Source organism: Diabrotica undecimpunctata, chromosome 8 (assembly GCF_040954645.1).
Source record: "Diabrotica undecimpunctata isolate CICGRU chromosome 8, icDiaUnde3, whole genome shotgun sequence".
Taxonomy (NCBI): Eukaryota; Metazoa; Arthropoda; class Insecta; order Coleoptera; family Chrysomelidae; genus Diabrotica; species Diabrotica undecimpunctata.
Genome location: NC_092810.1, coordinates 18,582,813 through 18,607,465, shown reverse-complemented (window position 1 = coordinate 18,607,465; position 24,653 = coordinate 18,582,813). Strand labels below are relative to the sequence as shown.

Below are 24,653 nucleotides of genomic sequence, written 5' to 3'. Positions count from 1 at the left end.
TTTATGGAACTGTAGAAGTTCATTTTGACCTCAGATAGGAGCCTCATCAAGTGCTTACTCCAGTTTGTTAATGATCAAATTAGCTTGAGCAGGATCTAGTTGAGTACCAGGATGGTGTCTGTGTGCTACCACCATTCTGAATACTTTTTTCATGGTGCTTTATGACCTAGTCTGCTCGTTAGATCACCTTGGTTTCTTAGCAACTCTGTTACGTGGGGGTTGATGGTATTCTCCCGAAGTCTCTTTTTATCGTCGGGTGTTGCTGATTTGGATTTCTTATTATTTGCTATTATATATGTCCCAGCAGCCATTTTTGCCTTTTTCTTATCTTCCTTTGTTGAGCTCTAGTGAGGCGTTATTTGAGACTTACTTATTTATTTTTTAATTTAAAAATCCGAAATTATACTTCACAATTTCGAATTTTCAAATTGTAAAAAATAATTCTTTGGTGTATGTGCTAAAAAGCAATTCTATCGTACTAACAAGATCAGGAATTGTTTTTTGATTGAAACACCTTACAATTTTTTGAGCTTTATCTCCCGGTGACTGATTTTTAATTAATTTTATTCATAGTTTATAAGAAGAGAGTTTTAATTATATTATTTGTAGATTTGTACATATTTCAATTAAAAATTTGAATCATATTTTTTCTAAAAAAATTCATTTATTAAAAGTAAAAATAATATTATTTTCTTCTTTTCTAATACTATTTTTCTTTCTAAAAAAAATTTATAAAACGCAAAAAGCAAAAATTTAATCCTATTCTACGACCACGCGGCATCTACAGTCCATCTAATTTACTTACCGATGCACGTCATTATCATTGACAGAGATCGAAGTTGACATAGTTGCCAAAGTATAAAAAAATCCTGAATCCATTTTAAATCAAATAGGTTACATAATTATTGCAAAAGTAGATTATATATATTAATATACTACCATCTCTTTACAACGACTATTTAAATTCTTACGTGACATTTTTGAAATAAAACACACTAATTTTGTTCTAAAAAGAACATATTTTATTAAATAGGTAAAAATATAAAACAAGAGGTATTCATATAATACAGTTACAGTATGTTCCGAACAAATGTTCTTCATAAAAACGCTTTATAATTCATTTATACAAATGAAATGAAACATATTATTTTGTATTTCTTTAAGTTAACATTAATGGAAATCTTTAAATATTATTTCTAAGCGTATATAATAAAATATGTCTAGTGGCTGTAATGCCAGTGTACTCGGCAAAGTGATTCTAAAAAATAACACACCTACCGCCTAAATATTTCATGTTGGTATCATATGACCTCACGAGCTATGACGCGGATGACGCGCAACGATAAGTAAATTAGATGCAGTATACATAGAAAAATATCTAAAGTTGCATTTGTTGCCCCACCCCCACCTGTCACTGTCATTCTGTTCTTTTTCATAACGTGCGACGTGCGGTTAACGTTTGCCGACGCTCAAAAATAATGAAACATCCTTCTATCTATATTCTTTGTTAAAACACTAGCAATACTCTAAAATAAGAATGATTCATGAGTGTCTATTTAATCTCTTTAATAATCCAGACTCGGAAAGCTTGTCAGAATCGTATAATGTACTAGTAGATTATTCTATCATTTATAAATAAATTAATGCTTGATTTTTTAGTGGACTTCTCTCTTTGAGTTACAAGAGTTTTTACATCCTGGGGAGCAAAAACTCTTACAGAAGATAGTCGAGATTGCATTGGATTATCATAAGATAGTAGCATTTACAAAAAATGTTTTAATTCAAACACCTAATAATGCAGAAGGTAAGTGATATGTTACAGTGTACATAAGTATTGGATTGGTTGGTATACAGAGTATATTATGCAAGTTCTCTGGTATATGCCAATTGATTTTTTTCTATTTTTTTTTATGATTAGGTATCGGTGAAATTGACAGAACAAAAGTAGTAGTTCGACTAAGAAATTTCTTTTAAAGGTGTGTAGTTAGAATCAAACTCAAACAAAAAAGCAATAGTCTGGACTCCCATTTTTCCAGATATGAGTATAAGTAGTAAAAGAATGGACAGAAAAAAACAAAAGTTAAATATGTACAAAATAAGATCAGGAATTACAAAAAATGAAAGTAATGATCAATATATAGAGTAGACTGAGGAGTAGAAGGTGATTTAATATATGTCCAGTACTGAGGGTAACATTTGACACAACAATCCTAATAACTGTTGTAGCACAATTGTTTTAATACAGATGGTGACCTTTTAACTATTCTCTAAATGTTTCCTAAAGTTGCATGTTTGCCCTAAGTTGTGTTGTCTTATGATAGCCAATCATACAAGATATTATACACATCATAAAATATACCTAATAAATATTTTTCACCAGAAAAAAATGTTCCTACTGGAATATACATTACAGCTTTATATAGTTATATACAGATTTATACATTTTTTAAATTTTGTTTTAGTTATTATATTTGCACAATTTTACCACAATTAATGCCTGACCTCATAACTCATATTAATTATATACATAAACTTTTTCAGCTACCAAGACTCAGTTACCGGAAAAAAATATTCCTACTGGATTATACATTACAACTTTCTGTATTGGCATTAACAAAGTTTTAGATAACTATAGGAAAGAAATCATTGCTCTTGAAGACATGTTCTTGCAGAATCCTCAACTTTCACTGACACTCATCCTCAGCAAAATTGAAAGATATAGAACTCTTTTTCAAGTACTTCTCTCTATGATTAATATAATTGAGAATGATAATGTACATGGTTGTTTGCTGATCGGACGTTTGCATAAATATGTTAGTTGTGGAGTGGATCAGATTGTCACAGCAGCAGATGAGTAAGTATGCTAAAATGTATTCATCAATTCGTGAATGTTATAACAAAGTAAAAGAGACTATCTACATTATGATATCATTTTTTAAAGATCAGGTCGAATATCTTGGTCACTGTATAGACAAAGATGGTATTCATCCTACTAGTGATAAATTAAGAGCTATTAAAGAGGCACCTGAACTTAAAGATATAACACAACTCCGATCTTACTTAGGATAATTTAATTACTATAGTAAATTTATCCCTATGTTATCAGGCCGCTTAAAACCGTTATATAAATTATTGGAAAAGAATGTAAAATTTAATTTTAATGCAGAATGTAAAGCTGCTTTTTCCTTAAGTAAGGAAGTAAGGCTGAGTAGAATTATTCCCAAATTGAATGTGAAGCTCTAGCCATTATATTTTGTATTAAAAAGTTTCATAAATATTTATATGGTAGACAGTTTATTTTAGTGTCAAATCATAAACCACTTAAAGTAATCTTAAATCGAGATCATAATATTTCAGTTATGTCGGCATCTAGAATAATATGCTGGAATGTTATATTATCAGCCTATGATTATAAGGTAGAGTATCGAAAGGGGTCACAAATGTATGAAGCAGATATGTTATCAAGGTTACCACTAAGTGATCCCACGGAGGTTGATGGTTACATAAATTTGTTTAATTTAACAGAGGAACTACCCCTCACCTTTGAGGATGTGGCTAAAGTAACAAAGACATACGGTTTTAGTTAAGGTATTAGATTTTGTAAAGACAGGATGACCTAGTAAAATTACTGATCCAGTTATGAAGCCATATTTTTTAAAACGACATGAGATGTCTGTGGAAGAAAACTGTCTACTTGTGGGTCCAAAAGTAATAGTCCCTACTGTTTTGAGAAATAAAATTCTAGAATTAATTCATGAGAACCACAATGGTATGGTAAGATCCAAAATGCTTGCTAGGTCAATAGTTTGGTGGCCAGGTCTACAACAGGATATTGAGCAAATGATCTCCAGGTGAAATATGTCAATTATCACAAAACAATAGTGAAAAATCTTAATGCCCTGGCCTAGAACTGCTAATGTTTTTGAACGTGTTCATATTGATTTCTTTTTTTTTTAATAATGTCTCTTATCTGTTATTAGTGGACAGTAAATCTAAATGGATTGATGTACATGTCATGGTTAGAGGTACTAATGTAACAAATACTATAGAAAAATTGGAACTAACATTTTCTATAATGGGCCTACCAGACATCATCGTTAGTGTACTGCTGAGAGATACGTACAAATAGTAAAGGTTGCTTTCAAGAAATTTCTTTCAGAAAAGTCAACATTAACAGTAGAACAAAGGTTAGTTCACTTTCTTTTTACTTATAGAAATACTCCCTGTGCAAGTATAGGTGTGAGTCGTAATGAGTATACTTTTAAAGTTAAACCAAAAGCAGTCATTGATTTGATCAAACCTAAAAAGGGTAACTATTGCAGTTATAATAAATCATCAGATTTCAAACAAATTGAATGCTTTTTAGTAGGGGAGAAAGTATTAGTAGGAAGACTAGGTCCTTATATAACAGATAAGTGGCAGGAGGGTAGTATAATAAAACCTTTAAGTCCAGTGACATATTTGGTTCAAGTAAATGATAGAGTTTTGTACAAACATGTAAACAGTATTAGGAAATGTTCAACTACTACAAACATAGAACAACCAAATACTTCACTGACTACAAACCATGGGTTAAGACCTGCAGTAGTTCAGGAAAATTGTAATTCCGAAATTGTCGACCCTTAAGTCACCAAATGACTTCTGTTAAAATTAAGGAAACTAGTCCTGATTCAGAAGGGGGTCTATAGTTTGGAAGTCCTGTTAAAACAACAGATCAATCAATACCTTTAGAAACTATTAATCCAACAGGTATTGAATTGAGACTTAGTAATTGTGTAAGTCATCAACCACAGAGGTTGGACTTGTAAACTTTTGATTATAAGTAAGGAGGGAAATGATGTGTATTTAATTGTAAGTTTCTGTGTTACTTGGCAACGTTGCGTTGGCTGTCAATGGCGACAGATGACAGGTAATCTAAAGAATGGAAGCAAGCTCTTTCTCATCTCTGTAATATATATTTGATAATAAAGTAATCAAAGTACAATTTAATATTTGTATCACAGGCTCAAACTTAACAGGTGCCTATTTAGCTATGCAATTTTGGAGCATTCCTTTTGTTTCTGTAAAACTATTATCTGTTATTCATAGTCATAGCCACTCCCGTTGCTCCCACCAATGAGCATTGTCCTAGTGTTACGACCAGCTTATTACCAACTAATATCATTTTTTGCTGTTTGAACATATATTTGCGCTCTAGCTATTCTCTGGCAATATTATCTGGAATTTTAAATTTTGGCACTTAATCCGTTATTACATAAAGCAGTCCAGTTATGAATAAAATATTCTTAGCCAAAAGTTTTATCATAAAACTTAAGCATATAACAAGGCTTCTTTTATATTTTAGAATCATTAAATCGATGAATACAGTCTTCTACAGACACTTATGCAATTGGATCATTTATGGAGACTTGATAGACACATATGAAGAATTTTTCATTAGAGACGGTAAAAACCCAGACGAAAATTTCCTATATCCAGAACAAATGGCTGAACTAGCTACTGAAAATTTAACAAGTCTTAGTGTACAGGTATTTAAAATAATATTAATATTGTGTTTAAATGAAAATTATTTTTTCATTGTTTTTGTTTTATTTATGTACATAGGTATCCATTTCCAGAACCTGATGGTCCATCTATTTTCTGTTCGATTTTTTCAGATGAGTAAACTGAGTAATATGTTACAGTCTTATTTCGTTGTCCATATGACTTCCTCGCTCTCTATACTTGTCATCAATGTGTGTGTCATATTATCATCACCAGACTGATTATTTTACTTCAATCACAAATACGGCGCTCATATACAACATGGAGATCTCAACAGAGAAAACTAAAGCGATAGTGATATCAGCGGAACCGAGAAGATGTAAACTAGTCGTAAATAACAAAATAATAGAACAAGTGATGGAAACTGAATACTTGGGAATAAAACTGTCAAGCTACGGAAAAGTGGAAGAAGAAGTACAAAAACAAGTGAACATGGCAAACAGAGCAGCAGGATGTCTCAACAACACAATCTGGAGAAACAAATACCTCACAACGGAAACGAAAACCAGGATATATAAATCAACAATAAGGCCGATAATGACGTACACAGCGGAAACAAGAGCAGATAGGGCGAAAACACAAAGTCTACTGGAAACAACAGAAATGAAAGTCTTACGAAAAATAACATACCAAACTCTAAGAGACAGAGTAAGAAGTGAGGAAATACGAGCGATATGTGGTATAGAGGAAATAAATGCGTGGACCAAAAGAAGAAAAGTGGAATGGAATCAACACATCGAAAGAATGACATTAAATAGAACAGTACGAATAGCAAGAGACAAATCGCCAAATGGAAGAAGATCATTGGGACGACCGAGGAAAATATGGTTAGACAACGTCAATTAAGGCTAAAAACCGAAGTAAAACAGGCATTTTGCCTATTTATAAAGTAGGAAGAAGAAGAAGAATCACAAATAAATGTAGAAAAATTCAAGAAGCTACCCGAGTATATTCCAACGCTCATTAACTTATATTGACTTGACATTATGATTTGGAAGGTTGGGGAAAGACGTTATATTTATTTTATATTTTCGAATTTAGGTTATAAATTATTCTCTAACGAAATCAGGCAAACCAAGAGGAATCAAACTAAATTAGAATATGACGGTGTTGAATATTCTCTTCTATTCGGGATAGAGTCATTCGATGGATGAGTAGCACAGTAAAAGATGGGAATTTTATCTAGGTCAAGTAAATTTATCGAGATGCTATTAAACCAAAAAATACTCGGGATAAATTGAAAGTGTTACGTCACTGAATGTGACAATGTAGACAAAAAAGTTTGGATGGACGAAAACCAATTATATTTCAAAAACTTAATATATTAAGAAAAAGAAATAATTATTAAAAAAGAAAAACTGGGATAATTAGAAAACCTCATGGGAAATGAAATCAGTATAAGTTGATGAAATGGATTGTGTTAGGAGAAGTAGAGGTAAAAGCGGCGTCAAGAATATCGCGATGAAAAGAACTTGAAAAGATTTTGTTTACAACAACCGAAGAAGTATAATTATCGTTTCAGTATCAGAAAAATAAGTGTGTTGGTCCTAATCGTGTGATACATTTTCTATTTTATTTTTTTTTTGGTATGTGAATGTGCAATGTGCTTTCATGTAACGATATTGTTTGGTTTGTCCAATATATGCAGATGTACTTTATTTACACTCTCATATGCAATTGAGATCTTTTTCAGAAACGCAAAATTCGAAGGCCGTCCATAGTCAGAAATTTTTTCATAAATTGGCAAATGGTACCGTTATTTATTAGTGAAGACCTAGCAGAGAGCATTTTGTTTATGGGTAGAATAGTATGGATTATAAGGCACGGTCCTAAAAAATCTGGTGGTGACAATAACTATCAAATAGAATATAAGAGAGATATTTGGGAAGGACAAGATGTCAAATATTATAAAAAGCTACAGTTATTGGAATGCCAACCGTTTAATAATATCGAATTCCAGAAGACAATAGAAGAGTGTAGGGTTAAGTTAACAAAGGTAGGAACATTTTTGACTTTTCTAATGCAATGATTTTCGGAGCTACAATTAGAAATATTTTTACAAAGCTTTTTCGTTTGTGGCTTTTAAATGTTTTTATACCTCTTTGGAATAAAGCCAGGTTTACATGTATCCATTAACTGGCACTGCCAGCACTTTCTTGAATATAGAGCTATTTTTATATAGAGTCTATTTTTCATGCCAGTGGCCCACGGCCGCGTTCTCTCTAACCCCGTGCCAGCAGTTGTCCATTACGTTTAGGGATGACAAGAAAACAATTTATAATTTTTAGGTTAGGTTAGGTTATTAACGATTTTGCATTATTTTGCTGTTTTTAGAGCAACAAATTAATTTTAAAAATTTTAGAATTTGCCATTTTGAGAGTAGGGAGGGCGAGTATCTGTAGAGTAGGGAGGGCGAGTTAAGTTCCACAGCACTTAGGCCACAGTTGACCCATTGTGCATCCTCCCAGGGAGCTGTCGCCCTTAGCTCATTGTCCATCCTGCCATTTTTACGAAGGTGGACAAGTCACCAGGAGACATTTCCCTTATGTGGGCAGGTGTGGGCCAGGACTCGCCGAACGCGTACTCTCGTATTAACGATAACTCCGGGCATTCACACAGGACATGCTCCACAGTTTCGTCTTCTCGTTCACACTTCCTACATAGAGGTGTGTCTGCTAGATCAAGTGTGCGGAGGTGTTTGCTTAGTTGACAATTACCAGTTAAAAAACCATCTGTCAAGCGTAGGTTTTTCCTGGTCATTCCCAAGTACTTCTTTGATGCTGACCCTTGGTTACTTAGTGTTACCCTGGCAAGTCTACATCCTTGCCCTTCTTCCCATCTTTTTACGGTTTGCGTATGGGAGTGACATTTGACAATTTCCGCGATTGTTGTAGTTGACCAACTAAAAATATCCCCAGGTCCTAAGAGTCTTAGGCCTGCCGTCTTCTTAGCCAATTGGTCATCAATGCAGTTGCCTTTATTCCTATCGTTTCCTTTAACCCACCTCAGGATGATGGTATTACCATCCGAAGCTTGAGTTAGTAACTCGTGACACTCCATTACTAATCCTGATGTGACATGTGGTCTATTGAAGGTTAGTAGCGCTTGTCTGCTATCTGTGCAGATTATTATAGTTTTCCGGCTATACCTTTTTGAGTTATCTCTTTTGCGGCTATGGAGATACCAACCAGTTCTGTCTAAACTAAGATAACATTTTTGCCCATACCCCACTTTATTCTTAAATTCAATAATCTAAAATATATCCCGCATCCTGAGCCTTCTTCCATTTTGGAGCCATCGGTGTATATGCAATAGGCATTTGCCTCGTTTGTCTCCCTATACTGTCTTGTTTCGATTTTGTAGGGTTTGTCAAAGAAAAACTTTGGTTCAATTGAGTCGCAGCCTGCTTGTAGCAGTGGTAGCGCAACCATCTCTCCTCGCCAGAAACGAGTTCTCAATTGTCCCATTTCTACATCAAGGATTGCACCAGCTCTGTCAATGATCAACTCCATTACAGCAGTTGGTGTTGTTTTCATGGCACCTGTTATATTTATGCAAGCCATCCGCTGAATATGGTTTAGTTTGTTAATTGCTGCTGCCTGTAGCACTTTTGGTACCCAAGCCATAGCTCCGTAAGTTAGCATTGGCCTAATGACAGCAGTGTAGACCCAGGCGATCACCCTGGGCGAAAGGCTGCAGATGCGTCCGACTGTTCGTAGACACTGCTCATAGGCAATATATATGCTCTTTTAGCTCTACCATCTAAGTGTGAGTTCCATGTTAACTTCCTGTCAAGAGTAATACCAAGGTACTTCACATCGTCAGAAAAATTATTTAGACTGTAGTTTACAATCCTTGGGGGTATTAAGCTCATGATTCTTCTTTTACTGGTATAGAGGACCATCTCTGTTTTCTTAGGATTTATAGATAGTGAGTGTTCCTTGCACCATGTTTCTATTAGTCGGAGAGCAACTTGTAATCTCTCACATAATGTGTTCTCAAACTTCCCGTTTTGCAGGACAGCAATATCGTCTGTATAGGCTATTGTGTAGAACCTGTTGCTGCTGAGTTGGTCAACCAGGGTATCTAAAACTATGTACCAGAGGAGTGGTGGTAGCACCCCTCCCTGTGGACACCCCCTCGTAACCATGCCTCTAACAGAAACGTCTTCTACATTTATGCTTATTGCTCTATTAGAGAGCATACTGAATGTCCATTCGCTTACGGCCAGGGAAACTACAGGAACTTAGATTCCTTGTGAATATTATAATAATTTTTTGTGGAAGTTTTAAAAACAAAGTTTTCAATGTTTTATTGTTATTTAAAATTTATCGTTTATTTTTATTGTGTTTCAGTATTTATGGTCAATCATGTTGGAGGAGGGAAATTTAGTTAAACATTTACATCTAATTAGGGACTACTATGCATTAGGTAGAGGAGAACTATTTCAACAGTTCATACGGGTAGCAGAAGACCATTTAAAAGACACTTCTTCGGATTTAATCGTGCAAAATTTAAATTTTATCTTCCATGAAACAGCTAGGAAAATATATGGGGAGAACGATAAGACCTATCTGAAATTTGAATTGACATCCAGTTCCGAGGTTACTCGTAAGTATTATTTTTCGCAACTTATTATCATAACATCTAATGATTGAAAAAAGAACACCTTTCCTTGAAAGCATTCTAATATTTTACCATTCTTTTTTCATTATTCTCGTTTTTGCTACCTATGTTTTAATAAATATACAACCTATCAGGTTTTATTCTCGACAATGAGGCAATATGTATCAGCCTGGAAAATTACATAATGTTCTTAAAGAGAAAGAAACGCTAAATATAGATATACCTGGGGTTAGCGATGTACAATGATCTGGAAATGGAGAGATATCAATAAATAACCACAATATTTATTACACTGGAGGAGACAAAACTGATCATCGATACGGAGTAGCTTTCATCATAAGCAACACTATTAGACAATCAGTGCTAGGTGTGATTCAAATCTCAGAAAGAATAATAATGCTAAAAATTCAAGCATGGAACTGTAATATTAATATGATCCATGTGTATGCTCACACAGCTGATAAGACCGAAGATGAGATCGAAAAATTTTATTCAGAATTGCACAATACAATGAAGTTAACAAAATCTAGAAATATTACTTACATTTTAGGAGACTTTAATGCAAAAATTGGAGTAGGTATAGTTGAAAATATAGTTGGAAAGTTCGGATTAGGAACTAGAAACGAGAAAGGAGAAAGGCTCATAGAATTATGCCAGGGAAAGAATATGGTAATTGCCAATACTTGGTTTCAGCTTCCTAATAGAAGACTATATACATGGACGTCTCCTTCACATACAGAAAACCACATTGTCAGAAACCAGATATACTTTATACTCGCAAATAGCAGATATAAAAACTCTATAACCTCAGTTAAAACTTATCCTGGAGCAGCGTTAACTCACACCACATTCCGTTAGTTGCTGACGTGAAAATAAAATTAAAAAGAATTGAACTCAGAAAACAACAACCAAAAATTAGTGTAGGAATGCTAAAAAACGAATTAAAAAATAATGTGAATGTTAATATGCAAAAAACACTAACTGACAACAAACAAATTATGGATGTAAATAAAAAGTGGTATAATATAAAAAACACATTAATAAAACCAGCTCAAGAAGGACTATTTGCCATCAACATATTAATTCAGCGATGTCGGGATGTAAACGTCGATCTACACTTGTGCTTTGTTGACTACGAAAAAGCTTTCGATAAAGTAAGACATGAAAAACTAATATCAATACTTGTGAACAAGCGCATTGACAGTAAAATCATAAATATAGTGCAAACATTATATTGAAACCAAAGTGCCATAGTTCAAATTGATGGGCAACACTCAGAAGAAATGAAGATCTGTAGAGGAGTTAGACAGGGATGTGTTTTATCGCCACTTTTGTTTAACTTATATTCTGAAGAAATTTTCCAAAAGACGCTCAATAATATCAAAGCGGGAGTTACCTTTAACTGAAAATTACTTAACAACTTACGATATGCAGACGACACTGTGATCATAGCAACGAGTATAGAAGATCTACAACATCTTATCGAAAGCTTAAGTATGAATAGTGCTGAGATGGGAATTACTATAAACGCTAAAAAAACGAAGTACCTGCTAATTACAAAAAGACCACAAAATATACATCACCTATTGACAATAAATGGTAACGTTATAGAACAAGTAGAAAAATATCAGTACTTGGGAACTTTGATCAATGAAACCAATGATCATACTGCAGAAATAAACAAGCGTATAGAGATTGCCTTTAATTTCCAGAATGTCTTCTTGACGCTGATTTTTTACTTGGTATATATTTTATTTTTGATATACAGTAGAACCTCTAAGTCGAACATCAAGTTAGACGCCAAAAAATTCGAGATATAGAGTTTTTGACTTATGGAGGATTTCGACTTATACGGATTTTGATTCTACATAAGGAGGTTGAGATTTATTCTTCCTAATTTTGAGTTACAGAGGTGAAATAAATTAAAAATACAAATTACATAAAGATGAAGTTAAATGTGTCGATAGCAATTAAAGTAAATTGTATACTCACGCTTAATCAAGCCATTAAGAGCGATGCTGGGAATATTTATATTCCACTATGCATCAACAATTTACCCATATAAATTACCATCTTTCTTGTACTCATTGCGTCGAGTAAGGACGTTAAATATACGAAAATGGTTGCGTTTAGATTTAATTTGAGTCTCTTACCACTCCCTAACAATAATTCGAAATCGAAACGCAACCATTTTCGTATACAAATTACATAGGTAACTTATATTTATTTATTATAATGTTATGTGACTGTAATTACGGTCCTGTAATATCTGGAAAATTCTACCTGGCGTGTATTAATGGTTTATTTGCGATATTTTCCTAGAATTTGGCTTGAAAGTACTGACCTCGACTTTCAATGTGGCAAACACGCAAAATCTAGAAATTACTTTTTCTTCCTAAGGTGTGTACTACTTTAAAATAAGTTGAAAACTTGTTCAGTCAGAAAACACATCATACATAATATCTAATGCACATTTTGTACATAATATCTAATGCAAGTTTAGACTAGATAAGATTTAAGACTGGCCTACTTCGATTTCAATTATAAAAAGATACATTTATTTTGTTTCTACATCATTATTTTCTTTTTTGTTTGATTTGAAATCCTTAATTCATTAATAATTATTATAATTTAAGGTACGAACCCGTGGTCTAGACTACAACTAAATTTTGAAATAGACTGGCCGCTCCACATAGTTTTTCATCCGAAAGTTATGGAACTATACAACAAATTATTTTGTTATTTATTGAAACTACGAAAAACTCAAATTGATTTGCATAAACTCTGGGCAGATCAGGTATCAGAAAAAAGAAAAATGTAAGTAGTAGATATATTAACTGTTATCAAAAGTCAATAAATATAAGATAATTTAATTTTTGTATCAATTTTTCAATTCGGAATAAACCAAATTTGTACAAATATGACATCTCGACCGCCAGATCTATGTATTGGTGACTTATATTATCAGTTATTTATTCGCTTTATCACACCACCGTTTTGCCCCAACGAATTCTGTTATTAATTCTCCCATCCATCGGACCATTTCTATTTCTGTAGCTGAAAACCTCAAAAGCACTTTTTCCATTACCAAGAAATTCTTTTTTTAAGTCCACAATCCAAAAAATTATCCATCGATATCTAAATCTTTCTACACATCTACGTGCATCTAACTCGGATGCTGCTCCTTCAGCTTCTGTACCATCTTTCCGTATATTTGCTCCGAACAAGCTGTATATTTCGCAAATAGGCATCAGGATAGTCCGACTGTCTACTAACACTACCAATATGTTTGGTGTCTACTATACACAGACAATTTCTGGAAATTAAATGTATATTTATTTTTCAGCGATAGGCGAGTTTGGACCCTACGTCAGAACCTAATGTTCTTGGTCAATAACCTCCAGTATTATTTACAAGTGGACGTTATAGAGGCTCACTTTTCCCTTCTACTGAAAGCCGTTAAAAACGCCAATGGGTTCGAAGACATAATCAAAGTTCATCATGAATTTATTTCTGGCTTGTTGGCAAAAACTTTTGTTTCAACGCAGAATCAGGTAAGAAACCATACAAATTAGTAAGAAAGGGGTTTAAATACATATTACAAGATTTCAATATTTTTAAAAATAGCTGAAAACTGTAGTGTTTACAGCAAAATTACACTAAAATGATGGTATTATACAACATCTTTGTTGTACAATAATAAAAAACCATGCACCAAACCAGAAATAAGTACATACATAGCTGTGAAAATCGTGAGAAATAGATTTCCCACTCTGCCGGGTGGATATGCTATGTAGGGTCATCTATTTTGAATGGTACCACCATGTGTCTCTGGATTACGTTAAAACATGTAAAAATACCTCTACATTCTATAATGCAGAAACAAATTGCTGTCATAGGGCGAAACATGTGGTAGGATGAACGAAGAATAGACTTTTAGCATTTGCATAAAGCCGCTTCCAAAATGGTATAATTGATTTACATTTAAAATGTTAAATAAATTTAAAATTAAGCGATATAGTGTCGATTAATATGGATTTACCAAAAAGTAACATACTGAGCTCCTACTGGAAATAGCGACCACATCTGGGTCAAGTCAAAGTTACCAGCCCACTGAGTTGGAAGACGAGAAAGTGATATCAATAAAGCTGTCAAGATCTCAAAAAGTCAGGACAAGATTAATAGTTATTTTATAGTAATAAACAAATATTTAAAAAAAAAACGAAGATTCCGGATATTTTTTTTTATTCGTTTATACGATATGGCGATGTACGATATATATATATATATATATATATATATATATATATATATATATATATATATATATATATATATATATATAAGAAGAATGTGAGATGGAGTGAGAAACACCTGTTTAAAAAGAGAGTGTGGAAATAATAAATTCAACAGAAGAGGGGAAGTTCAACGTTGCCAGCTTATTGGTTTTATTTGGCCTCTTGTCTTTTTGTCTTTTTAGCATTGGAACAATGTTCTAAGAAAATCAAATTTGGGCGAATTTATTTAAATGGCAGCTTACAGTTTTTTTATTGGGAATATGCCACAATTTTACTTTACAATAAGTTAAATTTAACATTTTGATTTCCACTTCGGAAATTGTTTTATATAAATAAAATTTATTAATGTTTCGTATTTTAAGTATGATTTCCGAATTGAAAATCTAAACATCAAAATAAGCTTATTTTAAAGTCACATTGTGCCTTATTCCCAATAAAAATAATAAACTGCATTATGACGCCACAATAAAAAAGTTTCATACAAAATTATTTGACAACGTCGCGTCGTCAAATTATCTTCACACTTACGCGGTTACCTCCAAAAAGAAATACATAGCATAGCGTTCGGCCTATCTCGTATGCAGTTTACTACTGAAGAGAATGGACGATTGGCGATGTTGCCAAAATTATCTTGTTTTATTGGAAATTAGGTTACAATTTCGTCAAATTAAAATGCGAATCTGCAAATTTCTCATAGATTTAAGAAATTTTTTATCAGTATTTATGTCAATTACTGTTTCATTTTTAATATCATCATCCAGTTTTGGGCAATAGCAATGCCAATATAACCGCGCCACTGATAGCCAATTTTTGGAATCAATTCAATGTTTTAATTCAAATAATATGTAATAAGGCAACCCTGCCGCTGTTTCTTACGTATAAGCTGAATGAATTGCTTGAAATATGGCATTGTGACATTATTTAAAGATTAACTGAGTATTACCAAACTAAAAATTGGAATGCGAATGGAAGGGAAAATGGTTAGATCTGGTTAATATATTTTTCATACTTGCAAAAAAATACTTAACTTATGCATTAACCAGGTACTAATTATGTAACATTTTAGGAACGCACTTGTCAAAACAAACGAAGTCTATATCAAGTTCCTGCTGTCCAGTTCGATATTCCCAGTAGGGTAAGATATGTCGATAATACTTAAAAAAGCATCTACATTTTTTAAATACATAACAAATTAAACTTTCTTATTAACCAAAGCGGATTAATTTATGACTGCACATCTTTCGTCGTTTTTCTAATAACTTGATTAACAGCAAAACTGTTACATTACTACAAATATCACACAAAACAATAATGAGTTTAATAGTTTCAGTTCATTTTATTGGAATATTGCCGAGTTTTTCAATATATGAGTTGTTAAGAATAAGACTTGTTTTGCAACTTGTTTATTATTTGGATCAGATCCTCCTCAGCAATACTCTAATATAAATGAACTATGGCCCGTTTTACGGTTCACCACCCTGTATATTAACATACACTAAGCAGTATGTAGAGCTAAGTGACGACACCACCTTTTTTTCGTTGTTCTTTGTGTCTTTGTCTTATATCAAGTAAGTATAGGAGCGTCTCTTTTTGGAGGGAGAGAGTGAGGAATTTCAATGCGCTAGAGAGGGATAGATCGAACAACCGCAAGAGATCTTTATCCCTCTTGTCTTTCTCTTTTTAGGATTTATTTCTTTTTTATAACTTTTGTTATTTCGTTCAAAATATCCTTAAAATCGTTCTTTTTCCTTCCCATAACGGTCATTATTTCTTACACTTTGAATATGCCTAATTTTGCGTACATTTCGGCGACAGTCCGCACAGTTACCATCCGTTTTTTTGCCTATTCTTTCGAGATAGGCTCTGAACGATCCATGGCCCGTTAGGAATTATGTAAGGAAGTATTCCTTGCTCTTGTAATTGCAATTATTTCTCTCCACATACGGGATAAGCACTCCCGTGTACGTATCCGTTCATTTTCCCATTCTTCTTGTCTCCGTAATTTTCTGCGTTTGCCTGCAGGTGTAATAGTGATATTCCCGCTATGATCTGTAAAGCTACAGTCGAGGCCGTCTTGTTTGTTCTAATATTAATTTATTCTGTTGTTTGTTTAGTACTTGATGCCAGATTGGTGCAGCATATAAAATTGGCAAGTGGTCCACTTTCATGAGGATTCGTCTTTTTCCTGAACTAGGCCCTCCTATGTTAGGCATAACTCTTGCTAGTGCCACAGTTCTTTGATCAGCCTTATTTGCGACATATTTGACATGTTCGCCAAATATTCGCTTACAATCCCAAATATTTCACCTTTTTTACTGAAAATATTTCTCGTTCCAGCTCCAAAGATATATGATATCTGTCTCTCGGATCTTTAAGTATGATTGCTTCTGTCTTTTGTGTAGCTAATTTTAGATCTCTGTTCTCTAACCAAACTTTAATTCTTTCTAGTGCAGCATTTGCAGAGTTCATGATCAACCAATTATCATTGTGTTCTGCAAGTACTACCAAGTCGTCTGCGGATGCCACGGCCTGTATCTCCTTTCCTAGATCTTGAGGCCCGTGGCACACCCGCCGATGTCTCCATTAGACATATTCCTATATTAAACTTTGAGGGTATGGAGATACTTCCAAGTTTCTTAATATATTTATTATCGTTTTCCAGCTTGCACAATTAAAAGCATTCTTGATATCTAGAAAGAAGACCACCAACCACCTACTTTTACATGTGGCTACTATTTCCATTACTCTCCCCACTGCGTCTATTGCAGATTTCCCTTTCCTAAACCCATATTGGCGTTTAAATATTCCCCCTTTTTTCTGTTACTTCTTTTCAAGTCTGTTTTAATTAGTATTTCTAGTATCTAGTAGACATATTGGTCTAAAAGCCTCCACGTTTTGGAATAAGTAACAACATTATCTTCATGAAATATTCCAAATCGATAGGTAGGTAGATGTTTTCTGGAATGACCATCTCGTTCACCGGATTTAACTCTCAGACTTTTGATTATTTAAAAAGCAATTATGAATTTTATGAATTACTTTTGAAACGCACTGTATATAATTGTCTGTTTAAGTTTTTACAGCTTCTTTCTGGCAAGCTTATAATGTTAAAGATTTATGTCAAATTAGATCTGCTCGGCAGTATTTATATTGTTTTCTTTTTTTATTTTTTAACTTATTAAGGCTTTCTTAAGTATTTCAATTGCAGTATCTCCAATATTACCCATATTCCCCCAAATTATATTAGGACTACCTTTCATGTACCACACTAATGATACTAATACTAATAAATAAACACATCTCTAAAAACATCATTAATCTCTGACATTTCTAAATCAATGTCGGTCTTAATTTTATCAAAGTTCTATCTTTTTGCAGGTATACAACATCATTATCAAACTACTGGAATTATGCGATCGGTTTTGCTTAGTCGCGAACACTTGGGATTCTGAATTGGCCGATGTTGAACTCGAAGAGCTGGAATCGTTCCAAAGTCAAAGCGATGTAGTTATAGAATCGCTGTTATGTATTCTTCAAAAGTTACACGAAAAAGCCAGCGGACAACATTTGCTACAGTTACTTTCACAGCTCGATTTTAATAGATATTTTAGTAAATATAGGGCAGATTTGAACTCGAGCTTAATTTGAAGATATTGTGATAACGATTTGTATCTAGTTTTGTTTTTATATAAATATATTTAATACAAATATTTTGAATTTTTTACTCTTATTATCCTATCAAACCAGTAGATATTCTATACCATTCCTGGTGAAAAATGTGGTGGGGGAAACCGGTTTTAATCAAGGTCAATCAAGTTCAAGGTCACGTAAAGGTCAAATTAAAGGTCCTGTTAAAATCAAGTTCAAGGTCACGATAAAGTCAAGGTCATGTGAATGTCAAGGTCACGCAAAGGTTAAGGTCAAGGTCACGTAAAGGTCAAATTAAAGGCCCTGTCAAGGTCACGAAAAGATCAAGGTCACGTGAATGACATTAAAGGTCATGTCATGATCTAGTTCCAAGTCAGGGTGACAGTCAAGGTTAGGATAGGTTATTAGTATAATAAAAGTAATTAGTATAATAAAAATTCAATTTTTTGTCAAATATATAAACTTTTGGGTGTAAATATTGCTTTAAAATAAAACAGTTGCATTAATTTTTTGAATTATTATTTGCAGTCAATGTTTTCTGAAAGTGTATTCAATTTAATTTTTATTCTTGTTAAAAGGTACTAGACCTTGGTACTTCTCGTTTTTTATAGTACATTTTATTTTTAAAAATAAGCAGATCTTGTCTGCAATTTAATTTTTATTCTTGTTAAAAGTTACTAGACCTTGGTACTTGTCGTCCTTTACAGTACATTTTATTTTTAAAAATAAGCAGATCTTGTTTGCAATTTTTTTTCTTTGGTTGGTTGTATATATTGGAGGAGAGGTGCCTTTACACTATCAGTCTTTCAATACAATTTAATTAAACAAACCACACAACAAAATGTCTAAAAATTTAAAAATTCATCAAAATGTTATTGTAAAAAAACCAAAATTGGATAAATCTGTGCCGGAATTAAAACCGCTGGAAACCCAACAACAAAAAAAATCTGTATTTTTTTTACTTCCTATTTATTGTTTTGATATTATTTTTAACTCGCTTAAAATATGTTTAAAACCTAAATTGTTTAAACATTCTGTTTTCTATATTTTGGATTTATTGTTTTAATGTTACTTTTTATCTTACCTAAAATATATGTGTTAGTATTTGGGCGCCATAATAAATTGTTTTAAACATTCTTTCGATGTTATTTTCTAACTAATTATTTTGTTTAAATTCTATTCAAAACTTTAAATTGTTTGGAAACATTCTATGTTTTTTTAATAAATTATTATTCTAATATACTTTTTTGTCTTAGATTGATCTCACCTTAGATGATGATATGCTTAACGATCTGTTAAACACAATAGATATATTGCAGCCTCCAGCAGCAGCTTCAACTTCTGGTTCATCTTCATCGGAAGACTGGACTGCCAGTAAAATTGATAGATTTTCTAAAAGTTTAGAGGAACACTACACAATTATATATGGGCAGTTCCAGTCTTTTAGTATATTAAAAGACAAACTCAGAAGTTGCCAACTTGAGCACGATCAAATTTTACAACAAGAAAAAAAAATTGAAATGGAAGCAAAAGAAAATAAAATAAAAAAAACAAATTCCGAAATAATAATAAAAAACATTAAAGCAGACATGAGTAAAATTTTCAGTTCTTTTAAAAAATAGTGTATTTTAGTAATTTATGTTTAGTATTTAGTACTTTAGTAATTAGTAATATGTTTAAGATTAGTAATAATGTGCATTAGTTAAGTTTCTAAATAATAAAATTTATCTTTCTATATCTTTTTTTATTTATTAATTAAGTAGTAATTATGCAAATTGGTTTTAGTGGTTAAAACCATATTAGTTAACTATTTAAATGGAAAATAAGTCACAATTTTACATTTAAAATAGTTAACTATAAGAAAATAATTTCAAACGTTATTAAAACCATACTGATTAAATAAATCGTATGTGTTTATATATACCTACTGGTGATTAAAAAATGTGGAAGCGTAAAACAAATATGTTAATATACTTTGCCTGAAGAGTGAATAGTTCTGATTATGTTACCATACTTGCTTTATTCAGAGGCGGCTTTTAATTCAAAAGGTATTTAGTTAAAAGATTTTACTGTTTAATATTTAATTTAAGCATAAATCAATTTCAGATTATACAAGGTGAAACATTGTCACAAACCGGAATAACTGTTATTAAATTTGAAAAGGTGTTATTAGATTTATAATATTAAGTATTTAAATATACATACTTCGTTCTCAGGTTGTACAATGTGGAGTAGGATACGTTTAAATAAGTAATACTAAAGTTTAAAAAATTTACAATTTATATAAGGTACACATAAATTATCCTCACATTATGCAATTATTACAACAAAGATCCTGCTAATTTTAGTAATATAACCATAATACTGTATAATATAGTTTATAAGTTTTACTTGTAATAATTAAGGTGTAGGTGGCAAAGGATACTTTAAAATCCGAAATAATTGGGTTTAACCAGGAAAATTGTAAACTGGAATAACTGATATAATTGGTTTCTCCCACCAAAACTGGTTACAAATCGGAATAATGTTAGGTTTAAAGGTTAGAGGTCAAGGGTTAGAGATCAAGGTAAAAGATAAGTGTTAAAAGTTAAAGGTCAAAGATTAAGTGTTAAAGGTCAAGGGTTAAAGATTAAGTGTTAAAGGTCAAATAACCGGTTTTTCCCACCACAATTTGCACCAGCTTTGGTATAGAATATCTACTCAAACCGTCGGATCTAATGAAAATTAAATAAGAAATATATAGAAAAATGTATCTTGCATATCTAGACATTTGCTAGATGTACACCTGTGATGAATTCTCGCCTCAAACTTGAAAGTGCTTGCTCGGACAGGCCTTCTAATCGGGCACTAATCTTTGAGGTGTCACAGGAACTCGATGGACAGAACTGTAGTTTCAGCAGAAATAAAAAAAAAGCGGTAGAACATCTATATAACCGCATAGCATTGGTCTGCAAATGGACAAGTTCCTAGAAGAAGTTATTCTTGCCCTAGAAGGAAAGAAATATTCAGTAGAAGCTGATTAACTTCGCGAGAAGTATTTGCGTGATAAAGTTTGAACTGGGATTATGCACAAGAGATTTTATTACAGTGAGGTCAAATATACAAGACAATGCAACTATTGGCTTGTAGAACTATATGGAATTGATATATGGCTTTTCCTTTATGAATTATATTTCTATTCAAATCCTATTTTTGAATTCAAATGGGAAAGTAATTATCATATTTTTGACAAAACTAGACTTGTAGCGCTGAATTCCAACATTGCCTTTCCCTAAATGTACAAAATGTGAGTTTAAGTGATAATAATAATAATATCGTATGGTCATTTTGCCGGGGAGATTCTTTCTGTTAGGTTCCGGCGCCAATTGCTTCTTTAATCCTGTTTCAAGTAGCTAGTGTTAATCAGTGGCGGCTGGTGTGGTAAAATTTTGGGTAGGCCAAGCCAGCAAATTACATATAGCTATGTGTAATCAGTGACGGATCCAGAGGGAGGGGTCACGGGGTCATAACCCCCCCCCCTAACTAATTTTTTAATGATTTCTCTGTTCATTTTAACTTCTGCGTTGTATCTAATTTTTGATTTTTCATCTAGCAAATCGCGAACAGAAAACGCCCTCTTCTGTACATCCTTAAAGGACAGGAAATTACTTAAATGTTCCTTGCAACTGGAATGTTTTTTTAAGGAGGCAGACATAATTTTTAAATCAAAGTATCCTTCACAATTCATACACATTTCTTATTAGAAAATAATAAACACGGCCAACAATATAGTCTGTTTTTCGTAATACTTCCAGACAACCATCTGTAGATATCATACCAAGAGAGATTAAAAAGTACCCACCTTTTTCCCATTTTTTTGGTCAATAGGCAATGTTGGAGTAGGCCTTTCATTCATAATAATTTTTTTGCTATCAATTTCAGTCATTTTTATGTATCAGTTATAAAACAATCTCACATAAGTTGCATACAATCAGGCGATATAGAAATCACGCAAATGTGATTTTTTTTCTTCGAATTTTACGAATTTTTTTAAAATTATTTGGGCAACCGTGCACTTGTTTGCAATTGTGTTGTTTGTTTAAAAATATGTTACAATTATATATTATGTTACATATTTTTTGTCATAATTTAAAAGAAAATTTATATTACAATTTGATAATTACGTTACAAGTGACAACGATGGTCGCCGTAGGCCCGATCGTCTGGTGCCTAAACAACAAGCATAAACACGACAATATAAATCGTTGTCCGGCAAGCTGCTTAACTTCAAACGCTTTTTGTACGGGGATCTTATGTGAGCTGGGTCGGCCAGTTCCGATCGGACCTGTTAATGATATTTAAAATGCCTGAATACGATTCGATGCTTTCTGTGGTAATATAATAACATAGTTGTTTTAACTGACGCTAATGTATTGCGTGATTTAGTACATTTAAAAGTTATTTACATGCACTAACATAATTTTTGAACATATGTTTTTCAATTTTAAAGCTCTTAAAATTATTGGGTAGGCCCGGCCTATCCTGCCTACCCCCAAAAGCCGCCACTGGTGTTAATACATACTAGCCCAGGGGGGCCGACGGCTTAACGTACCCCCAGTAGGCCAATATTTTGCCGCTGAGCTACGGCCGCTCACGGAACTTTAACCCTTTCGTTACGGGCCAAATATCGGTTGCGCGTTGTTCATATACGGCGCTGAGAAAATTTTGCACTTCGCGATCGAGACGGCCACTCAGTTTACATTCTTTATATTGAAGTGGTTGAATCGTTTTTCGTTTGTCGGCAGTTTGTTTATATTCGTTTTATCGAAGTAGTGGAATTGTTTATCGTAAAACTTCAAAAAACGGTATTTAGAAAGTACGGCGCTAGGGAGGGTGATGTGCTGCCGTGTATGTACGGCATCAGCATAGTGTATTTGAGGATCGTAACGTACATGAACGATACTAGTAAGGAAGATGGACAATGTAGAACGTACTATTACGATTATAGCTCTCCAAAGATGTAAATACTTTTAAATGTACGGTGACAGAACCTGAACGATGGAGATTAATTTGCGCAATAGTACGGCGCTCGCTCATCAAAGCCGCATATGAAAATTGTACTTTTACGGCAACAGTATCGAAAGGGTTAAATGATAAGATTGTATTGTCTAACGTATTGTACAGAAGATTGATCCCCTGTGCCAAACAAATAGTTGGGAACTACGAACTATCAGTGCGGTTTCCGACCCAATAAATCAACAACGGATCAAACCTTCACAGTCAGGCAGATTCTTGAGAAAACGCTTAAATTCGGAGTCGACACCCACCACATATTTGTGGATTTCAAAGCCGCATACGACTCAGTCAACAGAAAAAAATTTCTACAGGCTATGGTGGAATTTCAAATGCCGCTTCATCTTGTTCAAATAACGGAACTTACACTCACAGGCGTAGAGAGTGTAGTCAAAATCCAAAACGACTTTTCAAGACCCTTCCATTATAAAAATGGACTGAGACAGGAAGATGGACTTGTCGTGTCTCTTATTTAACCTTGCACTAGAAAAAATAATTCGAGAGTGCCATATTAGTATGCATGGCACCATCTTTAATAAATCTGTACAAGTGATAATACAGATAACATAGACATTATTGCTAGGTCCACAGAATCTCTGATCGAAGCATTTCGATCACTAAGGGCGTCTGCACTGAGAATGGGATTAAAAATAAACGCACAGAAAACCAAGTATATGTATTGTACTAGATCAGGCAACCAGATACCTAGACTATTAATTGATGATGTGGAACTGGAAGGTGTGGATACCTTCGTCTACCTGGGCTCGCTGCTGACCAAAGACAACAATGTCAGCGAAGAAATTAAAAGAAGAAGAGTGCTATTATGGATTGAGGAAACTGACCCCAAAACTACCCAGAAAAATTAAAGTTACCATACAGAACGACCAAGAATTGCTTAAACGTTTCGAGAGAAAAATTCTAAGGAAAATATATGGAGGAGTCCAAGAACAGGGTTTGTGTCGTAGGCGCTACAACTTTGAGTTATACAGAAGTTTTGGGGAACCTGACGTTGTAAAATGTATTAAATTAGCACGCTTTCGATGGACAGGACATGTAACTAGGCGAGATGAAGATGCAACGATCAGAAAAATTTTCGACCAGTGGGAAGACGAGCCAGAGGAAGACCAAAACTTACGTATCAAGATAACATAGAGGATGATCTAAAATCTATTGGAGTTAAAGCATGGAGAAGAGTTGCCAGAGACAGGGGCGAATGGAAGATTGTTCTGAAGAAGGCTTTGACTCATAACGAGCTGTAATGCCATTGATGATGAAATGATAAGAATGTAACGTAAGCGGCTCTGTCGTGTCGTTCGGTGTTTTTTTGACCCAGTTAATGACATGTTCCCTCGCTAAAGAAAATTTTCTAATATAAAAACAAAGAAAAAGTCGGAAGAAGCAGGGACTTTGCACTATAAATTCTTTTACTTGGCACGACTGTGAAGTAAATAGAGGATTCAATAAATTTGGGTTCTATGTTTTTAG

The 24,653-nt window shown here is 33.3% G+C and overlaps 1 protein-coding gene across 1 annotated transcript; it reads left to right on the top strand.

Annotated features, from left to right (window-relative positions):
• The first annotated feature begins 1,430 nt into the window (after nucleotides 1-1,430).
• Nucleotides 1,431-18,178, top strand: Grip75 (gamma-tubulin complex component 4). The gene is made up of 10 exons (XM_072539788.1): nucleotides 1,431-1,606; nucleotides 1,660-1,804; nucleotides 2,542-2,854; nucleotides 5,345-5,528; nucleotides 7,238-7,540; nucleotides 9,900-10,155; nucleotides 12,807-12,987; nucleotides 13,517-13,724; nucleotides 15,535-15,603; nucleotides 17,847-18,178. The coding sequence occupies exons 1-10, from the start codon at nucleotides 1,538-1,540 to the stop codon at nucleotides 18,114-18,116; spliced, it is 1,998 nt and encodes a 665-aa protein (XP_072395889.1). The 5' UTR covers nucleotides 1,431-1,537; the 3' UTR covers nucleotides 18,117-18,178.
• The last annotated feature ends 6,475 nt before the right edge of the window (nucleotides 18,179-24,653 follow it).

Excerpts from the sequence above, each read along its gene's own strand:
- Grip75 (XM_072539788.1), top strand. The coding sequence starts at position 1,538 with ATGATTCATGAGTGTCTATTTAATCTCTTTAATAATCCAGACTCGGAA. Across the intron at positions 1,805-2,541 it reads AACACCTAATAATGCAGAAG|CTACCAAGACTCAGTTACCG; the intron begins GTAAGTGATATG and ends AAACTTTTTCAG. Across the intron at positions 10,156-12,806 it reads ATCCAGTTCCGAGGTTACTC|GTACGAACCCGTGGTCTAGA; the intron begins GTAAGTATTATT and ends TTATAATTTAAG.